We start from the raw sequence: 12749 nt of genomic DNA, 5'->3' as shown, positions 1-12749 counted from the left end.
CCCATGTGGGAATCGAACCGGCAGCCTTCGGAGTTAGGAGCACGGAGCTCTAACTGCCTGAGCCACCGGGCCACCCCCAAGATGACTTATTTTTTTTTAATGTGCTTATTTTGGAAATTATGAAACATATAAAAGTAGAGAGAAGAACATAATGAACCCCCATGTCCCCACCATCCTACTTGAACAGTTAACTCAAGGCCAGTGCTGTGCCACCAAGTCTGGGGAATTTGGAACAGATGCGAGACATTATAGCAATTACTCCAGAGCTTTAACACGTTTCTCCAAAAGACACAAGACTTTTTAGAAATATAATCACAATACATTATTACTCCTGAAAATTTTAATAATAATCCCTTAATTTAATCAGACATCCATTGTTCCAATTTCCCCAATTGTCTCACTTCTTCCCACAGTTGGTTGGTTAAAATTAAGCTCCAAACACGGCACTTGTTTGCTCTCTTTCCGTTTTTCATGTAGTTTACTTGTTGAGGAAACCAGGCTGCTTGGTGGCATGCGTCTTTGGGAATATGGGCGAGAGCTGAGCATTACAGGGGAGAGAGCAGGACAGGGAGGGTGAAGCGGGTGGTGGCCAGACTGCCAGGACACCGGTCTGCAGGACAAAGGCAGGGTGTGGAGGCCTGTCCCGAGCCCAGAGGAGAGGCCAGGGTGACTGAAGGGTAGCCTGTCCCTGTCATTCCTGAAGCTGCTCAGCTGCTGGAGCTGAGGGAAGGTGGAAAGGTGGCCTGAACTCAGGAGCGTGGGCAGAGCTCAGATGGGACAAGTGTCAGAGGTCAGGGATTCAGCTGGTCAGGCTACAGGTAAGGGAGGGGCGTGGCCTGAGGTCAGGCCTGGAAGGAACAGGATGTCTGTGTGGGGAAGGAGGGAGAAGTCAGTGCCAGAAACCAACTCCTAGCCGGTCCCCACCCCCCTCCTCCCCACCTGGCCCTTCCCCGGAGCCCCTCCCTGGCCACCCAGCTAGGGATCCACCCTGGGCAGGGACGTTAGATCCTTTCACAATGCCTGCGGTTTGTGGCCCTACTCCCTTGCTCTGCCTTCTCCTCCTGCTCCTGGCCCCCAACAGCCCTGAAGGGGGCCGTCTTCCTCAGCGAAGATTTGAGTACAAGCTCAGCTTCAAAGGACCAAGGCTGGCATTGCCTGGGACTGGAATACCCTTCTGGAGCCATCATGGAGGTGAGGGGTAGGGTGGGGACCGAGCATGCCCAGGGTTCCTTAGAGTGCTGGAGCAGCTGACCACTCAGGGTGGCTGGGACTTGGTGGGGGGTGAGCCTGCCAGTTCCAGCCTCTGCCTAAGATGGGTCCAGGCCTGGGACAGGCAGTGCCGGGGGCCCAGGATCCCTCCGAGGCTCGTCTCCTCACACCACACCCCAGCCCTATCCACCAGCTGCAGTTTCTCCTCTCTGCCTTAAGGCTTCTCTCTTCTCTTCTGCCTGTCCTCAGAGGATGCTCTCAACCCCCATCCCTGCCTCTTGGACCTGTGAATACACACGCACAGGCTCACATGCTGAGTGCCAGACACACGCACAGGGCAACCGGGGCCAGCATAAACCTCCACTCTCCTGGCTCCATCGTGTGGCTATCCATGACAAGGGGCAGGGGCAAGGGCTGCCTGGAGGGGTACCCTAGCCATGGCCTGTATGTGTGCTGGGTAGAAGCAGGCACGAGACTGAGCGTCGTAGCCCACACGTCTGTGTTCAGGGCCTTCCAAACCGGGACCTACAAAGAGTCTGTCTTCTACCTAATCTTTTTCAAAACGGATGTTGAGGACTTACAAGGACCTATGCAATAGAGCAGACCTTAAATGAAGAGTGAGCAAGAAGAATGAGGCTTGGAGTCGGGGCATGAAATGAGTCCAGGAATGTGGCTTGTTGCCAAAACATATGCTGTGAGGCCTGCCCACCCTTCAGAGTTGAGCCATGGATCTGGTTCAGAGCCTCCTAACAGCAAAGCCAAGATAGAAAGCAGATCCATTGTGTATTTCTGTGTCCATGAGATGGAAGTTCTGAGAAACAGAGCTACTGAGACCAGAACAAATATCCCTTTAAGATGACAGGCCCTATCACGGGTCCTGGCCTAGTCCTCAGAGGCACAGGAAGTAAACAAAGGAGGGGCTGTTTCTCACAGCAGCATGCCAAGCTGCGCGTCAGCACTGGGGTGGCAGAGCCTGTACCATACTCACTGTTATGGGCCAAATTGGGGGTGTCACAGACCATGTGGGGCAGCAGAGGCAGAGGCTCTGGATCACCCAGAGATATGTTCATTGTTCGTTCATTCATTCATTCATTCATTCATCCATCCTTTTATTAGACTCCCTCCCCTGTCCCCCTGGGGCCATCCCAGAGACACAGGGCTTAAGGCGCCCACAGTCTGGGGCGGGGTCCCATGAACAAGCCACATAAGGCTGAAGCCACCAGTGCAGTACACAGTGGGCGATCCTTGCCCCCTGCTAGTCACTTCAGAGGCACTGGTGACTTCCAAGGGCCCCCAGGACTTCTGGCCTTCCAGTCTCCTAGCCTGGACCACCCCAGCCCTGACCTTTGCTGAGTAAACAGGTTGGAATAGCAGTACATGGAAAGTCCTGGCAGGGACAAGGGACTAGGCCCTGGGCCAGGTTCCAGGCTGGCAGGTTAAAGGGGTAGGAAGCCAGCTGGGGTGGGGTCTCTGATCTCCCTCCCTCTGGTTCCTGCCAAGCCTGCCTCAGTTTCTCTCCTCTCTCCTCTTCATCCCCCCTCCTCCCCCACTGGTAACACACACACACACACACACACACACACACACACACACACACACACACACATGCACGCTCCATCCTTCCCCCTTTCCTCCCAGTCCGGCAGGCTAGTTCCACCTCTGCTTTCACACTTTCCTCACTTTGGAGTGCCCTCTAGCCCCCCGACCAGGAAGCCTCCAGCCTCACGTTGGAACACTGGAGCCCTCCAGTGGTTATTCTCTCAAAGGCGCTCCTGTGTGCTGTGTCTCAGGCATGTCTTTTTCCCTCAGAGGGCCTCGGTTTCCTCGTCTCAGAAAGAAAGGATTGGTCTCAAGCTCTCTCCTGGTGAAAGAGGCTTGCACTTTGGAGTTAGGTGGAGCTGAGTTCCAATCCCCTTAGTTCCTTAACTTTTCTGAGCCTCCGGTTCCTCCTCTGTCAGCGGGGGGTCTGGTACAAAGCAGTCTTCACAGGCTTGTGAGGCCCCAGTGAGGGTGCGGGCAGGCTGCTCTTGTGTGGGTCTGGCATTTGTTGTCCTCCACTGGCAAAGGCGCCCAGTTTCGGTGGTTCCAGTGCCCACTTCTTCAGTGGATTCCTGCATCTGACCAGCTGGCATGGTATTTAATGGCAGGCCTTAATATTACCTGCTTCCTCCTCCCAGAGAGAAGCCAGGCCAATGAGGGAGAATAATGGGGCAAAGGGGAAGGTGGGGTGCAGGCCCTGAGCTGCCTGGTCCACAGACGCCATCCTGGGCCTGGAGGAAGTGCGGTTGGCCCCATCCATGCGGAACAGAAGCGGCGCCGTGTGGAGCAGGGCCCCTGTCCTCTTCTCTGGCTGGGAGGTGGAAATGCAGATGAGGGTGACCGGGCTGGGGCGCCGGGGAGCCCAGGGCATGGTGAGTGGCCTCTGCCAAATCCCAGCAGAGGGGGTGCGGCAGGGAGGCGGCAGGTGAGCCCGGGGTCAGTGTCCTGCAGAGGAGCTGAGGAGCTGAGGCCCCGCAGGCTGTGTGGTACACCCGGGGCAGGGGTGAAGTCGGCCCCGTCCTGGGGGGTCTGGCCTCGGGGGACGGCGTTGGGATCCTCTTTGACTCCTCAGCCCAAGACACCCAGGTGAGCAGTGGTCTCCTCCCCACACCACCACCCTCAGCCTCCTTCCCGCCCGCACCCTCACGCCTCTCCCTGCCCACGCTCAGGCTGCCGTCCCCTCCCATGTAGGGCAGCCCTGCCATCCGTGTGCTGGCCAGCGATGGGCACACCCACTCCGAGCTGCTTCGGTAAGGGCCGTCCGTCACCTACCCCCATGCTTGCACTGTCCCCACACTACTCACTCGCGTCCCCGCCCGCGCCTCTGACAGGAAGCCCGCCCCTCCTAGGGCTGCTCCCTCCCACTCAGTCCCGCTGCACCTCCTCTGGGCCCAGGACCAGAGTTTGCTTGCTCTTCCTGGGAACTGCCCCACTGACTCCCCCATTCATTCAGCCCAAGAGCCTCCAATTAGTGGGCGTAGTAAAGTGACGCAGGCGAAGCGCGTGCTGGGTGTCTGCACACACATCATCTCATCTGCTCCCCAACACTCTTGAGAAATGGGGATTATTAGTTTCCAATGACCGGGGAAGACATGAGGCCCAGAGAGGTGAAGTCACTTGCCTAAGGTTACACAGCTGTGTACAGAGCTGAAATCTGAGGCCAGAATTGCCTGTGAAGGGGCCATGTCCTTCCCCTGTGCCAGCTGCCTGCCTGCCAGCGCCCTTCGCTTTCTCCCAGATGACATGGCTTCCCCCCCTGCAGTCTGGTTGCCTCCTCAGTAGCTAGGCCAGTCCATCAGTTTCTCAGCAAACAACTTAGCCCGGAACAACGAGCATAATGGCCGACACTACGGGGTGGAGCTTGCCGTATGCGCGGCGGCACCAGGCACTTGGATTCACGGTCTCAGTTACTCTCCTAACAACGTTATGAGTGCTTTCAATTATTGTCCTCACGTTAAAGATGGGGGAGTGGAAGTTTGGAAGGTGAGATGACTCCCAAGGTCAGCTAGGAGGCACACGCCGGTGGCTGCTGGGAGCTGCCTTCCCCCTGCTCGGTGCCATCTCCCTCTGAGGTGAATGGGGCAGTGGCAGGCACTGTGAGGAGCGTCTGTGTCCATGTGCCCAGAGAAACTAAGGACCTTTCGGCTCAACACCCTTCTCCTAACACCGCAGAGCCTGCTGCTTTGTCCTGCAGGGCAGGCGCCGTAGCTCCTAGGACACCCCTCGTGCTGTCGGCCTGAGTCTGTCCTACTGCAATCCAAGCTTGGCAGAGGGACAGGAAAGAGACGCCTTACTCAGAGGCGCAGGGGAACCAGAGTTTAGGGCACGGGAAGGAGGGTGGGGCAGCTGGAGAAGGTGGTAGGCCTGGGGCCTGAGGGCTGGAATCCCACTGCGGGTCCAGGCTCTGTCCCCCTAGGGAAGAGGAGTCATGGAGAGGCCCTTGGCCCCTTCTGTAAACCCCAAGTCACCGACTCTGCCAGGCATGGCCTGCTCTCCTGCCCCTCTCTCTTCTGCTAAGCTAGACACAGGGACATGCCCCACAGCAGTCATTCAGTTGGGGGATATGGCGCTGCAGGTGTGGGCAGAACGGCCTCTGGGACTGCCCCACTGGCCAGGCCTTGGGTCCTGTGTGGCCTGGCTGGATTCCAAGCCCCCACAGGGATGGAGCCAGTCGGGTGCTGGGCTCTTGCTACCGGGAATTCCGGAACCGGCCCTACCCCTTCAGAGTGCGGCTCACCTACTGGGGACAGAGGCTACACGTGAGTGAACACTCCTGCTTTTGTGGGTCCTCCTGGTGAGGTGTGCAGATTCCAGGCTCGAGCTGAGAAAGGCTGTGTGACCTGTGGCCCACGACCCAACAGACTCCGGCCTGTGCCAGCACACAGGGTCCCTAGCACCTGTGGGAACACATACACTGGTCCTCCTCCCTACAGACTCCTGACTGGCCCAGAGCACATACGTGTGAGGCTAGCATGACACCAGGTGTGCCAAGCTCTCCACGACATTCTGCCACCAAGCCCTGTGACTGCGTGACTCCCTTTAGGGCCAGGACAGCCAGAGAGTCAAACCCCTGCTGGGCACAGGGGAGAGGGGGGGCTCCATCTGCAAGGGGCTGGCTCCCCTGTGCCCTTCAGGTGTCCTTGAACAGCGGCCTCACGCCCAATGACCCAGATGAAGTGTGCGTCGAGGTGGGACCCCTGCTTTTGGCCCCTGGAGGTTTCTTTGGGGTCGCAGCAGCCACCAGCACGCTGGCAGGTGAGGGCCTGCGGACAGGTAAGAGCAGAGGAATGGTGCCTAATGAATCATCCTGGGCACGCTTTCTAAGGATCATTGGGTTTGGGGACAGACATTTCCTCACCATGTGACCTGGGCAAGTCACGAGTCTTCTCCTATGTGCCTTGCAGAGTTGTTGAAAGTCTCAACTAGGGTAAAACACAAGAAGTTTTGGGCCCATAAGTGCCCCTGGCTGGGAGCTGTGGGACAAGTGGCAGAGGGGCAGCCATGCAGGACATTTAGGGAAATGGGGCAAAGCAGAGTCCATGGAGGGACCCACAGCTGGAAAGTGAGGTGCAATCAGAGAGAAGGCGTCCGTGAATGCCAACACTTCTGTCTTTAGACTGGGCACTGGGGAGCCATGGAAGGTTTCTGAGGAGGAGAGTGACATGGGCAGAGCCATGCTGAGGAAATGGCCACCTCGGAGTGGCTTTTGCCAGTAGCAGCCATGCTCTGAGGGCCTGAGCCTGGGGGTGACGATCAGTCTGCTTCCTTGGCTCTAGCCCAGGACTGTCCAATTTTCCTACTCACTGGGGCCACCTCAGGCGGATGGGGGGTCATAGCCCACCCGCCTGCTTGTCTGGCCCTCACGCTTTTCCTACGAAGTAAGATAAGCATCAGAGTTGCCTGAGGCCTGGAATAGATCCGAGCCTGGGGTGGGTGAGGGCTGAGTGAGTGAGCCGGCCGCTGGGTGGCAGGTCCTACCTTCCCTTCTCTCACCCCCTTTCCAGATGACCATGATGTCCTGTCCTTCCTGACATACAGTCTGAGGGAGCCGGGTCCAGAGGTGATGTCAGCCCTGGGCCCACCTTAGGGGGAAGGCTGGGGAGAGGCCCCACTCCCCCGGCCCAGGGGCCCCTACCCCAGATGCTTCTGCTTGTGTCATGGTGCCTTCGGACCTGACAGTCCAGTCATTATGTCTACCTGCTCTCTGAGCTCTGCTCAGGCCAGGCCTTGTGCTGGGCCGTGCTGGGGGCGAAGGGGACCCAGAGCCAGGGCTTGTCCTCAAGGACCTCCCGGGCTGGCTGGGGACCGTGGGCATACAGGCAGGGGGTCCTAACCAGCCAGGACAGCAGACAAGCTGGAAGGAACAGAGGCGGTTAGCTGACAGCACGAGGGCCGTGGACAAAGGCCTGAGGCCTGAGATAGCTGCTGGGGTCTAGGCCCCAGTGGGGTGGAAGCGTGCGGGGACTGGCAGTGGAGCAAGGCTCAGAGGCCCAGAAACACAGGGTCTGGCGGCTGAGCTGAGGGGGAACCAGGGCTCTTCTTTGGCTGGGGTGAACGTTTGGCCAGGGAGAGGGACTGGGCTTGTGGGGGGCCCGGTATGACCCTCTCACCCCTGCATCTCTCACAGGTTTCAGGCCCTAGTTTTTGTCTTCCTCCTCCAGGCTCCCCCACACCCCTTCCTGGAGATGGAGCAGCTCCGCCTGGCGAGACAGCTGGAAGGACTGCGGGCAAAGCTGGACCTGGGCACCAGGGAGGGCATGATTCCAAAGCTGAGCTCCAAAGCCCGGGAAGAGGGTAGGGGCCCAGGGAGCAGGCAGGTGGGGCAGGGGCCCACCGGAGTATCACAGGACCCTCTTCCCTTCGATTCAGGCATCCTTTAACTGATGGGGAGGTAGAAAGCATATCTAAGCAAGCCCCTGCTCTGTCCTCTCCCAACCCCATCACCTAAACACATCTTTCCAGGGGACACTCTTGGAGGCAGAAGCCATGCCTTTCTGGACCCCTCTCCAAGAAGCCCGCAATAGACAGGATCTGTTGCCCCACCCCCTCTGGCTGGCTGGCCCATCTCTGCCCCAACCCCTAGGGGAAAGGATCCCTGATCTGGAGGAGACACTGGGCAGACACAGCCAGATCCTGCAGGCGCTCCAGGGTCTCTCCGAGCAGCTGGCCCAGGCTAAGAGGCAATGGAAGAAGCAGCTGGGGTCCCCAGGCATGGCCGGGCCTGAGGGTACCTGGGTGAGTGGCTCCTCAAACATCCATGCAGGCCTGGAGAGGCTGAGTTCCCTAGGCACGGGGTCCCATGGCACCAGTGGGCTCCCTGGGCTCAGAAAGGGGAGCAAGCACTATACTTGGGAACCACTGTCCCCCAAGGTCTGGAGGGAAAGGAAGGCAGGGGTGAAATGCTGCAGGTCACAGGATGTGTTGGACCTGCCAGACAGGAGGGTGTTCAGCAAGCTAGGTCTGCCCAAGGCGCCACCCCGCTGTGCTGGGAGAGGAGACGCCAGGTATTTGGACAGGGGTCTGTAGATAAGTGACAAAAATAGACTGGGTGCAGTGCATGTAGCTCCACATGTGACTTGATTCCCATACGGCTTGTGAATGCTCAGATGCACCAGAATCGTCATTTCCTCTCCACTGCCATCCTGGCTTCTCCCCAGGGAGTTGGGCCCCACAGCATGCCCAGCCTGGGGCCTGAGAGTCGAACTCAGTCACCATGTTAGATGCTGGGCAGAAGAGGCCAGCGGCTCTTGTGCGCTTCGCTGGGCTTTGGCGGCTCGAGGTTTGAATCTTGTTTCCTAAGGTCAGAGCAGCTGAGGCTGGGCTGCTGCAGTGGGGAAGAGAGCAGGCACGCCACACTTTAAGGCGAGGCCCCTCTGACCCTCCTTCCAGGCCCAGGACTCCTCCTGCCAGATTCTACCCACCCCCGAGAGGGACTGCCACCTCTCCAGGTCTCAGCAAGACTGGGGCCCACTCACTGGGAGATGGTGGGCACTGTGCCCTGGGGAAGGGGAGCGGAGGGGACTGGGCTGTGTCTGTGCTTCCTTCAGGGGTGGAAACACTTCTAGAAAGTGGAGGGTTTCTGAGAAAGCCCTGGAGTGGCCACTGTGGTGGGAAAACCTCCCTCAAGGAGAGGGGTTTGAGAGGAGGGGGAATCCAGAAACTGAGATGGACAGGGGTCAGATAAACTCCATGTCCATAATGAGGAAGGCCAGGTCATCTGGTAAGCAAGGCCTCTAGAAGGAAGAGGGCTGCAGTGCCCTGGGAAGGAGGACTCTGAGAAGAGAGGCCAAAGCCTAGGCCCTAGAGAAGATGCTGGCTTGGGGGCGGCCGGTCAGCTCAGCTGGTTAGAGCGCGGTGCTGATAACACCGAGGTTGCTGGTTCTATCCCCACATGGGCCACTGTGAGCTGTGCCCTCCTTAATAAGGAAAAAGAGGCTGGCTTTCTTGCAGGACTCTGCCAAGGTTAGCACCCTGCTCTGTGGCCAGCAGACTCTGCTCCAGGACCTGCAAGAGATGAGGTAAGGGCACAGGGTGAGAAGGGGTCATGGGGGGGAGGGGAAGGAAAAGCCCTACTCCACCAACTTGCTTCTCTGCCTGGAGTTCCTCTATTAGACCTTGATTACTTTCATCCTTTCCTGAGCACCCAGCGCAAAGCCTGGCACATAGGGAGAGGCTGGGGGCCGTTAGGTTTATTGAGTTGACCTGAATTTAATTGTTTAAATTCAATCAAGTTTAAAGTTTTGAAAGTCCTAGTTTAAAAGTAACTGTCCCTGGGAGGGCCCACACCCAACATTCCCACCCCAGGGAGGGTTAGTGAATCTGAGCCTTTCTCGGGAACAGCTCCTAGGAGAGGACATTTTGAGGGGGTTCTTGGAGGGAGCACAGCCAAGATCAGGCCTAGTGGTGGTAGGGGGTCCCTGACTTCCCTTTGCCCCCAGCATAGAGCCCTGGGGGCAGGGGCTCCTCTCGATGGGGGGAAGTGGGAGGCCTGAGGCTAGATGCTGTGGCTGGGGTGGGAAGGCGGGATGAGGGAGGAGAGCTAAATCCCCTGAAGGCTGGGCATGTAAGGCAGAGCCCAGGGAGCCTGGGCTTTAGGGACACCCTCCTCTGAGCTAACGCTGTCTCAGAGTCAAGAAAGAAGGGCTGGGGTAAGGACAGTCCCCAAGAAGGGGCTCTATGGATGGTGCCTGTTGTCCACCCAGGTGCTAGCGCCGGGGATGAGGAGGAACTGTTAAAGGGTTTGAGAGCCACCAGACGGGGTGATGAGGCCTCTCCCTTGGTTTCCGTTCCCCACCAGGGGTGCGGCTGCTCACGTGGCCTCAAGAGCCCACGTCTTCTACCTGCCTGTGGGCACCAAGCATCATTTCTCAGAGCTGGCCCAGATCCTGAGCCTCCTACAGACGGACCTTCGGGGCCTGGAGGTGAGGGGGGAGGACGGCGCACCGTGGGGCTCAGCCCCCTTCTTCCAACACTTCTGCAGCCCCAGGCCCTCCCGCCTTGGGACCCCTGACAGGCACACCTGTCTGTACCTGTGTGCTTGCATACGTGCACACAGGGACACAGCTCTCGTCTTCTCTCTGCTCTCCGGAGACTCCCGCAGACTCCCAGTGCCAGCAGGGCCCTGGAGACCACTCGGTCACTCCCTGAATGACCAGAAGAGAAGCGGGAGTGAGCTGTGACCAAGATCACTCAGGGCAGCCTGCTCTCCCCCACACCCCTGCCCCGTCTTGTTCTTTCCCTTGCCTTCACCATTACCCTGTCTTTTGCTCTGTTTCTCCTTCTCGCCTCAAGAACCTTCAGCCCCCTGATGATCCCGGGCCCCAGGCCTCCCCAGCTATTCCCCGAGATGGAGCCATGGGTGCTGGTGGGGAGGGGCTGCTTTGTACTCTGCCCCCTCTCCAAGTCCCCTGGATGAGAACCAGGGTGCCCCAAACCTGGGAGAGGGAAACAGAGGCCACAGTGGCCCAGATTCCAGGTCCCCTCCCTCCTTCTGGGCAAGAAGCTGATCCAGGAACTTAGAACTTTCCCTTTTAGAAAGCGGCAGCCAAGGACGCCCGCCCAGCTGGCCAGTCCCCAGGGGCCTTCTCATGTCTGCAGCCCTACATCTTCCTGGTCTTCCTTTTCATCCAGACTGTGGCCTTCTTCTGCTATATGCACTCCAGGTGGGCCTTCCCACAGGCAGCACTTTCTACACCTACCTGGCTTGGTTCTGGGACATAGCCATTTGATTTGAGAGAGAGGGCCCTGAGGCCCAGGACCTGCCTGGTCCCCCAGCTGGCAATGAGCAGTGCCCAGAGTAGAACCCATCTTTTTTTTTTTTTTCAAAAATTTTATTAGGGAAGGGGAACAGGACTTTATTGGGGAACAGTGTGTACTTCCAGGCCTTTTTTCCAAGTCAAATTGTTGTCCTTTCACTCTCAGTTGTGGAGGGGGCAGCTCAGCTTCAAGTTGTTGTCCTTTCAGTCTTAGTTGTGGAGGGCGCAGCTCAGCTCCAGGTCCAGTTGCCGTTGCTAGTTGCAAGGGGCACAGCCCACCATCCCTTGCGGGACTCGAGGAATTGAACCAGCAACCTTGTGGTTGAGAGGACGTGCTCCAACCAACTGAGCCATCCTGGAGCTCCACGGCAGCTCAGCTCAAGGTGCCATGTTCAATCTTAGTTGCAGGGGGCGCTGCCCACCATCCCTTGTGGGACTCGAGGAGTTGAACCAGCAGCCTTGTGGTTGAGAGCCCACTGGCCCATGTGGGAATCCAACCGGCAGCCTTCGGAGTTAGGAGCACGGAGCTCTAACCACCTGAGCCACCGGGCCGACCCCCATCTTTTTTAATAGGCACTCAACCGTTGGTCCTAGCTGAGTCTTGCCTTCACAGAACTCACTCTCGAGTGTGAGAAACTGACAAGTATCTAATAGTTACACCCTATGTGGTCAGTGCCAGGGTGGCAGGAAGCTCAGGATCTATAAGAATACAGGAAAAAGCACTGGCTCCAGCTTGGGGAGGTCATGGAATTGACCTGGAAGCGATATTTGATAGGGGTCATCAAGGCATCTAGTTTTCCAACCTGACAAGATAAGCAAAGGCATAAATGCAGAGGGAAGAGCATGAGAAAAGGCATGGAAGCAGCATGAAAGAAACACAATGTGTTGGAGAAAAAGTGGCAAGTTCAATACTGTCAGAGCAAATGGTGGGACCACTTTGTGAAAATGGGCAAAGAGAATCACAGAGGTTGGAAAGAGGTCACTTTCTGCTCGGTGGGTGTTTGTTGAATGAGTGACACACTTAGAGATCTAGGATGTGCTAAAAAGCTCAGAAATGGGACTGACAGTTCTTGTGATGGAATTTCAAGACAAGGGGAAGCAATGTGGGCCACGGTGGTCCTGGAGGAGCAGTGAAGTGTGCTGAGCTTTGAAAGCAGAGTAGGAAAGGGACGACCTCCACGTGAGGAGAACAGCAAAGGTACGAGGTGGAATGATGACAGGCTTATGTGTAACAAAGGAGTACAATGGTGGCCGTAAGGCTGGAGCCACCTGAATAGACCTTGAATGCCCGGGGGAAAGTGTGGTCCTGATGAGGCAGGCCAAGGGAACCATAGAAGACCCCAGAGCAGGGGAGGCTGTGCAGTGCATGGAGGAAGTGTAGGAAGCCTGGTCTCAAAGGCCCAGAGAAGCAGAGGCCCACGTAACCATCTTCTCCTCTCCCCGGCAGCAAGCAAGAGCTGGACAAGAGCCTTCAGGACTATTTGCGCACAGGCAGCCTTCCCCTGAGCCCTGCGCCATGCACCCCTAGGGACCTGCGGGGTCTGAGAAGGCAGCCCCTCTCCCCCAGCATGCATGCATGACCTACCTCCAAGCCCTGAAGGAGTGTCTACTTTTCGTCACTGGGAAGTAGTTGGTGTCTGGGGGGTGGAGGGTTAGGCCAGTATCCTCTCCCTCTGGGTGCCCAGCTCCTACCTCAGCTTTGGGGGAGCTCCAACCTTATTAAAGTGATTTCCCTCTGCCCATGCT

At 57.7% G+C, this 12749-nt stretch overlaps 1 protein-coding gene across 1 annotated transcript; it reads left to right on the top strand.

The window, feature by feature from the left end:
• Positions 1–1016: 1016 nt before the first annotated feature.
• Positions 1017–12583, top strand: LMAN1L (lectin, mannose binding 1 like; the record flags this gene model as incomplete). Its single annotated transcript, XM_081048489.1, has 13 exons — positions 1017–1191; positions 3466–3620; positions 3727–3834; positions 3940–3998; positions 5408–5507; positions 5883–6003; positions 6753–6808; positions 7410–7542; positions 7832–7983; positions 9199–9266; positions 10046–10169; positions 10783–10910; positions 12451–12583. The coding sequence occupies 13 exons, from the start codon at positions 1017–1019 to the stop codon at positions 12581–12583; spliced, it is 1512 nt and encodes a 503-aa protein (XP_080904615.1).
• Between the last annotated feature and the right edge of the window lie 166 nt (positions 12584–12749).

Source organism: Rhinolophus hipposideros, assembly GCF_964194185.1.
Source record: "Rhinolophus hipposideros genome assembly, chromosome: 5".
In the NCBI taxonomy this organism is placed as follows: Eukaryota; Metazoa; Chordata; class Mammalia; order Chiroptera; family Rhinolophidae; genus Rhinolophus; species Rhinolophus hipposideros.
This window is presented reverse-complemented; position numbering and strand designations above follow the sequence as displayed.